Source organism: Bubalus kerabau, chromosome 15, assembly GCF_029407905.1.
Source record: "Bubalus kerabau isolate K-KA32 ecotype Philippines breed swamp buffalo chromosome 15, PCC_UOA_SB_1v2, whole genome shotgun sequence".
NCBI classification, from domain to species: domain Eukaryota; kingdom Metazoa; phylum Chordata; class Mammalia; order Artiodactyla; family Bovidae; genus Bubalus; species Bubalus kerabau.
This window is the reverse complement of record NC_073638.1, coordinates 80,033,053-80,044,274: the sequence shown is the minus strand read 5'-3', so window position 1 is coordinate 80,044,274 and position 11,222 is coordinate 80,033,053. Positions and strand designations below refer to the sequence as shown.

Here is an 11,222-nt window from a genome sequence, read left to right as displayed (position 1 = left end):
TTTAGCTGTAAAGCATATTTTCACAGTAAAAATTAAAGTTAAAAAAATTGAGGGTAAGGTTCTTCTATGCCTCAGTATCAAGAAGATATGCTGAAAATATTTTTACATTATGAATGCATTTCTTTTCTCCCTGGATGTTTTAAAACAAAGATCAACCCTCTATCTATACTATATTTATATGCAGAAAAACCCATTTGCTATCACCCATGTGCTTCTCAGTGTGTTCCTACCAATATGTGTATATATGTATGCAGAAGCTGTACTGACTGACAGAACACTAGCACAGTCAAGGACATATGTATATATAATCTTTAGTTTATTATGTTTATTATTTTATCCCCATATAACTTGGGTATATAGCCTCCAATTTGCAATTATAAATAGTATTATAAATATAAATGACTAGCTTTATCAAATACTATTTGATCAATAGCAAAACCGTAGCTGAAATGACCTCATAACCTGGAGTCACTGGTATTTGACTTGGCCTCCATTCTTAGATTTATACATTGTCAGTCATCTAATCCCAGTCTGTGGTTTGGGGACCATAGATAACATGTTCAAATTCCTGGTGTTACTACCATACTGATTTGAGGAAGCCGTTCCTCCTTATTTTAATTTTTTTTCAAAGCACAAGCATTATATCCACCTTTGATTTCTCACAGATAATAAAGTCTATGCATTAACACTTACAGAGATCATACTTACATTCAAAAATGACAAAAGAAAACACATGAGTGAGAATGTAAGAAGTTGAGTCCAAGGAAATTTAGCTTATATGTTGTTAAATGTTACCTTACATTAGTGCATCCTATAAGATAAATCCACTGTTTAACATGGATAATGGAAATGTAGAGTCTTTCATGCCATTTTTCTGTATATTTGTATCTGTGTGTGTGTTTCTTACAAATATTTTTGAAAGGTGAGATTTTGTGATCCAGTGATCCACTGTGTTACAGTTTTGTCTGACCAAGATATGTTTATTATATAGCATACAGAAGATTTAGGAAATTAAAAAAAAACCCTCTTGTACAATAAATAATAAGCTTCAAATGAGAGATCAAGTTGCAAAATAACACATCAGTAAGAATGGAAAATTGAGAAACAAAGAATTAGAGAATCTTAACAATGTTATGTGTGTGTGTGGTCAGTTGTTTCTGATAACAGAAACAACTTGTGTGACAACAAGAACTCTAGCCAATCAGGCTCCTCTGTCCATGGGATTTCCCAGCAAGAATTCTGGAGTGGATTGCCATTTCCTACTCTTGGGGTTCTTCCAGACCCAGGGATGAAACCCACATTTCCTGTATCTCCTGCATTGGCAGACATATTCTTTACCACTGAACCACCTGAAAGCCCCACATTGTTATAGGAATACTGAATCAGGGGAGAAGTTGGCAGAGCTATGAACAGACGAAGGTCTTGTTAACTCTGCATGGTGCAGACAGTGTCACTGGTTACATGACAGACAAGATACAAAGGACACCAGAGGAAGCAACAGTGCAACATTCAAGACTTTATATCATTGTAAAAAGTGACTTCATGGTAAAAAATCTTTGGAACTTCCTTTCTATGGTCCGCAATTTATCTGTTATTTTGTTAATTTTAGAGCCAAGAATATACCATAACTTTATTAATTTTAGGACTAAGTCGATGAAGAAAGAACAGCTGTGCCCTGCACTAAAGTAGTGAGTATTCTAGAAAATGATATGTAGGTTGTCTCTGTTTCTTTATCAAAGTCAAAATGATTTAAATAATCATATTACCATAAAACTATGGGCCTTGGAACAAAAATCTCATACTTTATTTCAGAATTTCAGGATTGATATTGTATACATTCATTCCTTCACTTATTCACCATTCATCTCTTTCAGTCAGTCAGTTAGCAAGTAACTTTTGAACATCTATTGTTCAAAAGTAGAGTTTGGGCTTATTTTAGAAGCTATTAATACAAAGGTAATTTATTTAGACATACTCTATATCCCACAATACTTATAGACCAGGAACTTGCAAAAGGAGAAAGGGCAAAGGATGAAGGGAAAAATATACCCAACTGAATGCAGATTTCCAGAGAATAGCAAGGTAAGAAAGGCTTCTTAAGAGAGCAATATAAAGAAATAGAAAAAATAATAGAATGGAGAAAGACTTCAGATCTCTTCAAGAAAATTGGAGATACTAATGGAACATTTCATGCAAAGATGGACTCAGCAAAGAACAGAAACGTCAAGGACCTAACAGCAGTAGAAGAGATCAAGAAGAGGTGGCAAGAATACACAGAACATTATACAAAAAAGTTCTTAATGAGCCAGATAACCACAACAGTGTGCTCATTCACCTAGAGCTAGACATCTTGGAGGATGAAGTCAAGTGGCCTTAGGTAGCATTACTACGAACAAAGCTAGTGGAGGTGATGGAATTCCAGTTGAACTAATTCAAACCCTAAAACTGATGCTGTTAAAGTGCTGCATTCAATATGCCTGGAAATTTGGAAAACTTGGCAGTGGCCACAGGGCTGGAAAAGGTCAGTTTTCATTCCATTCCCAAAGAAAGACAATGCCAAAAAATGTTCAAGCTACCAAACAATTGCTTTCATTTCACATGCTGTCAAGGTAATGCTCAAAATCCTTCAAGTCAGGCTTCAGCAGTGCATGAACCGAAGATGTACACCCTGGATATAGAAAATGAAGAGGAACTAGAAGTCAACTTGTCAAACATCTGTTGGATTATAGAAAAAGAGAATTAAAAAAAAATCTACTTCTGCTTCATTGACTTTGCTAAAGTCTTTGACTGTTTGGATTGCAACAAACTGTGGCAAGTTCTTAAAAAAAGTGAAGTTGCTCAGTTGTGTCTGGCTTTTTGCACCCTATGTACTGTACCCTGCAAGACTCCTCTGTCCATGGAATTTTCCAGGTCAGAATATTGGAAAGCGTTGCTATTTCCTTCTCCAGGGGATCCTCCTGACCAAGGGATCAAACCCGGGTCTCCTACACTGCAAGCAGACTCTTTACCCTCTAAGCCATCAGGAAAATTCTTAAAGAGATGGGAATACCATACCATCTTACCTGCTGCCTGAGAAATCTGTATGCAGCCAAGAAAATTTTACAAATGGACATGAAACACTGGACTGGTTCAAATATGAGAAAGGAGTATTAAGGTTGTATATTGTCACCCTGCATATTTAACTCATATGTAGAGTACATCATATTAAATACAGGGCTGGATAACTCACAAGCTGGAGTCAAGATGGCAGGGAGTAATATCAACAACCTCAGCTATGCAGATGATACTATTCTAATGAAAAAAACCAGCAGGGACTAAAGCGGTGGAAAGAAGAGAGTGAAAAAGCAGGCTTAAAATGCAACATTCAGAAAACTAAGTTGATGGCATCTGCTCCCATCAGTTCAGTCCCTCAGTGGTGTCTGACTCTGTGACACCATGGACTGCAGCATGCTAAGCCTCCCTGTCTGACATGAACTCCCGGAGTTTACACAAACTCATATCCATTGAGTCAGTGATGCCATCCAACCATCTCATCCTCTGTCGACCCCTTCTCCTCCCACCTTCAACCTTTCCCAGCATCAGGGTCTTTTCAAATGAATCAGTTCTTAGCATCAGATGGCCAAAGTATGGGAGTTTCAGTTTCAGCATCAGTCCTTCCAATGAATATTCTGGACTGATTTCCTTTAGGATGGACTGGTTGGATCTCCTTGCAGTCCAAGGGACTCTCAAGAGTCTTCAACACCACAGTTCAAAAGCATCAATTCTTTGGCATCCAGCTTTCTTTATAGTCCAACTCTCACATACATACATGACCACTGGAAAAACCATAGCCTTGACTAGATGGACCTTTGTTGACAAAGTAATGTCTCTGCTTTTGAATATGCTATCTATGTTGGTCATAACTTTTCTTCCAAGGAATAAACATCTTTTAATTTCATGGCTGAAGTCACAATCTGCAGTGATTTTGGAGCCCCCCAAAATAAAGCCTGTCACTATTTCCACTGTTTTCCCATCTATTTGCCATGAAGTGATGAGACTAGATGCCATGATCTTAGTTTTCTGAATATTGAGTTTTAAGCCAACTTTTTACTCTCCTCTTTCACTTTCATCAAGAGGCTCTTTAGTTCTTCTTCACTTTCTGCCATAAGGGTGGTGTCATCTGCATATCTGACGTTATTGGTATTTCTCCCAGCAATCTTGATTCCAGCTTGTGCTTCATCCAGTCCAGCATATCTCATGATGTACTCTGCATAAAAGTTAAATACGCAGGGTGACAATATACAGACTTGAAATATTCCTTTCTTGATTTGGGACCAGTCTGTTTTTCCATGTCTAGTTCTAACTGTTGCTTCCTGACCTGCATACAGACTTCTCAGAAGGCAGGTCAGGTGGTCTGGTATTTCCATCTTTACAAAATTTCCACAGTTTGATGTTATCCACACAATCGAAGGCTTTGGCATGTTCAATAAAACAGAAGTAGATATTTTTTCTGGAGCTCTCTTGCCTTTTTTCCTCACTAAGCAGAAATCAGCAATATAGATGGCTGCAGGGAACTGCACTCAAGTGATTAAATTCATTCTAATGAGGATCTCAGACCATCCAGAACTCCAGATTCCTCTTTTCTGGGTGTTTCTGGTCATCTATGAAATGAACATGACAGGGAACCTGGGAATCGTCATCCTCACCAGTGTGGACTCTCAGCTTCAAATTCCCATGTACTTTTTCCTTAAGCACTTGGCTATCATCAATTTGGGCAATTCTTCTGTCATTGCCCCCAAAATGTTGGTTAACTTCTTGGTTACAAAAAAACCATATTTTACTATGCATGTGCAGCCCAGCTGAGTGGATTCATAGCTTTTGTTGTGGCTGAGATTTTCATGCTGGCTGCCATGGCCTATGACCACTGTGTGGCTATTTGCAGCCCCCTGCTCTACCGGGTGGTGGTTTCTCCACGGATCTGCCTTCTCCTGGTGGCCCTTATACATGTCTGCTGTCTGACCACAGCACTGATGATTTTTCCTGTGTGTTTACCATGTCATATTGTTCATCCAATGTGATCAGCCATTTTTATTGTGATTATGTCCCTTTGTTGCTGCTGCTGCTGCTAAGTCGCTTCAGTTGTGTCCAACTCTGTGCCACCCCATAGGTGGCAGCCCACCAGGTTCCCCTATCCCTGGGATTCTCCAGGAAAGAATGCTGGAGTGGGTTGCCATTTCCTTCTCCAATGCATGAAAGTGAAAAGGGAAAGTGAAGTTGCTCAGTCGTGTCTGACTCTTCGCAACCCCACGGACTGCATCCTACCAGGCTCCTCCATTCATGGGAGTTTCCGGGCAAGAGTACTGGAGTGGGTTGCCATTGCCTTCTCTAGGGAATCTTCCTGACCCAGGGATCGAACCCACATTTCTAGTGTCTCCTGCATTGGCAGGCTAATTCTTTACCATAGCACCATGTGGGGAACCATAATTCTATGTACTTCTAGTCTATTATTTATAAATTTAACAGATGCATAACTGTATCTATTTTCTCTGTTTATGGTTAGTTTTTTTTTTCCTATATTAGTGTTTATTTTTCTTTAAAACTAAAATTTTAAAGCATAAAATTTATTTTTATGATATTGAATTATGTTTAAGAATCTCTTCAATGCTGAATGATACACACACATGCATACACACACACTATTCAACAACACGTTTGCATAGTTTGGATATGCAACTATAACTAATATGTGAACATGGTTTAGTTTTGATATTTAGTAGAAGAAACCATATGAATAGCAGTGAGGAGAGTATCCCAAACAGGAGAAATAAGAGCAGATATATTGCATAGGAATAAATACAATAACAGCTTCTCTGATGGCTCAAGCAGTGAAGAAGAACCTGCCTGCAATGCAGGAGACCCAGGTTCAATTCCTGGGTCAGGAAGACCCCCTGAAGTAGGAAATGGCAACTCATTCCAGTATTCTTGCCTAGAGTTGCATGGACAGAGGGGCCTGGCAGGCTCTAGTCCGTGGAGCCGCACAGATGCAGAAGACTGAGCTACTAGCACTTTCAAATACAGGTAACGTAGGTAAGGGAATTCTGCACAAGAACTGTTGAATTATAATTTAAACTTAATCCCAATTCAGAAAAGTATCATTAGGTGGGACTCTAAATCTCAGAAAATTGTCTTGGATTTAAAAATAAGGATGCTCCTTTAAGAAGAGAAAGAGTTTTTGCAAAATTGTGATTAAAATTAATAAATATAAATGAGTGAAAGCAGGAAAGGAGAGCACTACATCTTACAGTTATCTCTGAAGGACACATGTCCTCGCAATGAAAATGAGGTCTATTGGAAACAAGGCTTAAACATGCATGTAGGAGGGACCCTTCTGTAATGAGGTTCTTGGGCCTGAACATGAGGAGTGGGGGTTTCTGCAGAGGCATATCAGAGTTGAAACGATCCAAGAAAAAGAGAGCTAAAATCTGAGTCAGCACCAGACCTGTAGTCAAATCCATAAAGGTGGATTGGGGCTGAGCTGTGGAAAGAACCGAATACACAGGCCAGTTATACACTACTCTCTGAATTGTGTTTGTCTTTTTTTAATGTGTGATCGTGATAGATGTCAATGCCTGGACTTTATTTTCTGTGAGAAATTAAAGATTTGTTTAGCACTCAAGCTCTGAATGAAATAACAAAAATGGTAGAAATACATCCTTACAAATCAGCATGGTAGTTAACACCAGGAATTTGAACATGTTACCTGTGGTCCCCAAACCACAGACTGGGATTAGATAGCTGCCAATGAATAAATCTAAGGATAGATCAGAATGCTTTGAAATGAATTCAGATACCAATGACTCCAGGGTATGGGATCATATGGACTGTGGGTTTGCTATTGATTAGTTGGCATTTGATCAAGCTAGTCAGATATAATGTTAATTACAGTTGTGAATATTGGGGACTATACTTTCAAGTTATATCAAGATGAAAGAAGAAAAGAATATATAATATGCTAAAGAAAATTTACATACACATATGTCTGCGTGTGTTTGTGTTATATCCATCAGCATGCTTTTACATACAAACGTTTATAGGTGTGTGTGCATGTGTGTTTGAGTGTGTGTGTGGACACCTCTATCAATGGGATAATATTAAGGCACAAATGGATGTTACAATTTTTGTGCATATAAAAATAACATAGATAAAAGGTTAGCTATGATGTTTATATTAAAATATCCAGGAAGAAGAGAAATATATTAATAAGATAAAATGAAACATTTTCATCATATCTTCTTGGTATTATGATACATAACATCACTCTCGATATTTTTAGGTTAATTTTTACTCTGATAATATACTTTATTGATAAAGCATTTTTTTTTTACAAACACCCTCTTCATTGCCTCTTTTACATCTTTGTTCCTTAAACTATAGATGATGGGATTCAGCATTGGAATCACAATGCTATAAATTATAGACACAATCATATCATGATCTGTGGCATAGCTGGAACTTGGTCTCACATACATGAAGAGAACAGTACCATGACAAATGGATACTCCAGTTAAGTGAGAACCACATGTAGAAAACACTTTCCTTCTCCCTACAGCAGATGTCATCCTCAGAACGGTCAGCATAATGAAACCATAGGAGATGAGGACAATCAAGACAGTGACTATCTTAATAGAGCCTGCAAAGTAGAAGAGCAGAAGCTGGTTTGTGTGAGTGTCAGAGCAAGAAATAGCGAGGAGGGGAGGGATGTCACAGAACACATGTCTGATTTCATTGGATTCACAGAAGGATAACCTAAAAGTAGCCACTGTGTGTACAGAAGCATGCAAGACGCCACCAACATAGGAAGCAATGATGAGTGGCACGTAGACTCTGGGAGCCATGCTGACTGAATACAGGAAGCGGTCGTAGATGGCCACGTAACGATCATATGCCATTGCAGCCAGAAGAAAGCATTCTGTGGTCCCAAAAGTAACAGCATGAAACATCTGTGTTGCACATTCAAGGAAGGAAATGACTTTGTTCTTTGACATAAAGTCTGCTAACGTTTTGGGGGTAATAACTGAGGAATAGCAGGCATCCACAGATGAAAGCACACTCAGAAAATAGTACATGGGGCTGTGGAGCCGGCGATCCCCAACCAGTCCTAAATTTCCAATCAGTGTGAAGAGGTAAACTGTTAGAAACAAGAAGAATATGATGATTTGCAGTTCAAGATTGTCTGTGAAGCTTTTCAGTAAAAAGGATGTTACTTCGGTGACATTCTTCATCTTCATACTTCATGGAACAAATTGAGGAAGATTTTCAAAAAATTGCAATTTATTTCCTACCAAAAGAATGAATAACATTGTGATTCAATAGAATGTGATTTGTGTCCTCATATTTATTTTTTTGCCACAGTATAATTTCCCAGTTGTAGATCAGAACATGGTGACAAGACAGTAGGTCAAGCATTCATGCCACGCACTGAAGACTCAAATGGGAAAATATGTGTATTCATTCACTCACGGGCTGAATTCATGCCATCTAAATCCATTAGATACATCAGTTAATTTACCACTGAATTCTATTAGTTGTTTCCATATTAAATTAGCTTAAAACACCAAATCATTGGTTAAAATCAATTTCCTTCTTACATACAATAACATGACCTAGTGTATCAGTGTGCAGATACCTGGAATAGGATATCAGCAATCTAGTTACTTTCAATAACTATGTAAAATTATTTGTTATAATTTGTTTATCTATAGAATGAAATCATTAATATTGATTTAACAAAGTGGAGTACATCAAACTTGATTGACAAATATTGTAACATAAAATACACTAATAAAACTGAATATTCAAAATGATGGTAAATCAGATCAAATCAGATCAGATCAGTTGGTCAGTCATGTCCGACTCCTTGCAACCCCATGAATCGCAGCGCACCAGGCCTCCCTGTCCATCACCAACTCCTGGAGTTCACCCAGAATCAACGTCCATCGAGTCAGTGATGCCATCCAGCCATCTCATCTTCTGTCGTCCCCTTCTCCTCTTGCCCCCAATCCCTCCCAGCATCAGAGTCTTTTCCAATAAGTCAACTCTTCGCATGAGGTGGCCAAAGTACTGGAGTTTCAGCTTTAGCATCATTACTTCCAAAGAAATCCCAGGGCTGATCTCCTTTAGAATGGACTGGTTGGCTCTCCTTGCAGTCCAAGGGACTCTCAAAGGTCTTCTCCAACACCACAGTTCAAAAGCATCAATTCTTCGGCACTCTGCCTTCTTCACAGTCCAACTCTCACATCCATACATGACCACAGGAAAAACCATAGCCTTGACTAGACGAACCTTTGTTGGCAAAGTAATGTCTCTGCTTTTGAATATGCTCTCTAGGTTGGTCATAACTTTCCTTTCAGTGAGCAAGCATCTTTTAATTTCATGGCTGCAGTCACCATCTGTAGTGATTTTGGAGCCCAGAAAAATAAAGTCTGGCACTGTTTCCACTGTTTCCCCATCTATTTCCCATGAAGTGATGGGACTGGATGCCATGATCTTTGTTTTCTGAATGTTGAGCTTTAAACCAAATTTTTCACTCTCCACATTCACCTTCATCAAGAGGTTTTTTAGTTTCTCTTCATTTTCTGCCATAAGGGTGGTGTCATCTGCAAAACTAAGGTTATTGATATTTCTCCCAGCAATCTTGATTCCAGTTTGTGTTTCTTCCAGTCCAGCATTTCTCATGATGTACTCTGCACAGAAGTTAAATAAACAGGGTGACAATATACAGCCTTGACGAACTCCTTTTCCTATTTGGAACCAGTCTGTTGCTCCATGTCCAGTTCTAACTGTTGCTTCCTGACCTGCATACAAATTTCTCAAGAGGCAGATCAGGTGGTCTGGTATTCCCATCTCTTTCAGAATTTTCCACAGTTTATTTTGATCCACACAGTCAAAGGCTTTGGCATAGTCAATAAAGCAGAAATAGATGTTTTTTCTGGAACTCTCTTGCTTTTTCAGGACCCAGCGGATGTTGGCAATTTGATATCTGGTTCCTCTGCCTTTTCTAAAACCAGCTTGAACATTAGGAAGTTCACAGTTCACATATTGCTGAAGCCTGGCTTGAAGAATTTTAAGCATTACTTTACTAGCATGTGAGATGAGTGCAATTATGTGGTAGTTTGAGCATTCTTTGGCATTGCCTTTCTTTGGGATTGGAATGAAATCTGACCTTTTCCAGTCCTGTGGCCACTGCTGAGTTTTCCAAATTTGCTGGCATATTGAGTGCAGAACTTTCAAAACATCATCTTTCAGGATTTGTAATAGCTCAACTGGAATTCCATCACCTCCACTAGCTTTGTTCATAGTGATGCTTTCTAAGGCCCACTTGACTTCACCTTCCAGGATGTCTGGTTCTAGGTCAGTGATCACACCATCATGATTATCTGGGTCGTGAAGATCTTTTTTGTACAGTTCTTCTGTGTATTCTTGCCACCTCTTCTTAATATCTTCTGCTTCTGTTAGGTCCATACCATTTCTGTCCTTTATCAAGCCCATCTTTGCATGAAATGTTCCTTTGGTATCTCTGATTTTCTTGAAGAGATCTCTAGTCTTTCCCATTCTGTTGTTTTCCTCTATTTCTTTGCATTGATTGCTGAAGAAGGCTTTCTTATCTCTTCTTGCTATACTTTGGAACTCTGCATTCAGATGTTTATATGTTTCCTTTTCTCCTTTGCTTTTCACTTCTCTTCTTTTCACAACTATTTGTAAGACCTCCCCAGACAGCCATTTTGCTTTTTTGCATTTCTGTTCCATGGGGATGGTCTTGATCCCTATCTCCTGTACAATGTCATGAACCTCATTCCATAGTTCATCAGGCACTCTATCTATCAGATCTAGGCCCTTAAATCTATTTCTCACTTCCAGTGTATAATCATAAGGGATTTGGTTTAGGTCATACCTGAATGGTCTAGTGGTTTTCCCTACTTTCTTCAATTTAAGTCTGAATTTGGCAATAAGGAATTCATGGTCTGAGCCACAGTCAGCTCCTGGTCTTGTTTTTGCTGACTGTATAGAACTTCTCCATCTTTGGCTGCAAAGAATATAATCAATCTGATTTCAGTGTTGACCATCTGGTGATGTCCATGTATAGAGTCTTCTTTTGTGTTGTTGGAAGAGGGTGTTTGTTATGACCAGTGCATTTTCTTGGCAAAACTCTATTAGTCTTTGCCCTGCTTCATTCCGTATTCCAA

The 11,222-nt window shown here is 38.7% G+C and overlaps 1 protein-coding gene across 1 annotated transcript; it reads right to left on the bottom strand.

Moving 5' to 3' along the window:
- Positions 1–7,313: 7,313 nt before the first annotated feature.
- LOC129627910 (olfactory receptor 5T2-like) lies at positions 7,314–8,367 on the bottom strand. The gene has a single exon (XM_055547356.1). It carries the CDS (start codon positions 8,265–8,267, stop codon positions 7,314–7,316), a length of 954 nt encoding a protein of 317 aa, XP_055403331.1. The 5' UTR covers positions 8,268–8,367.
- Positions 8,368–11,222: the final 2,855 nt, after the last annotated feature.

What these genes read in the sequence shown, in the direction of transcription:
- LOC129627910 (XM_055547356.1), bottom strand. Translation starts at nt 8,267, where the DNA reads ATGAAGATGAAGAATGTCACCGAAGTAACATCCTTTTTACTGAAAAGC.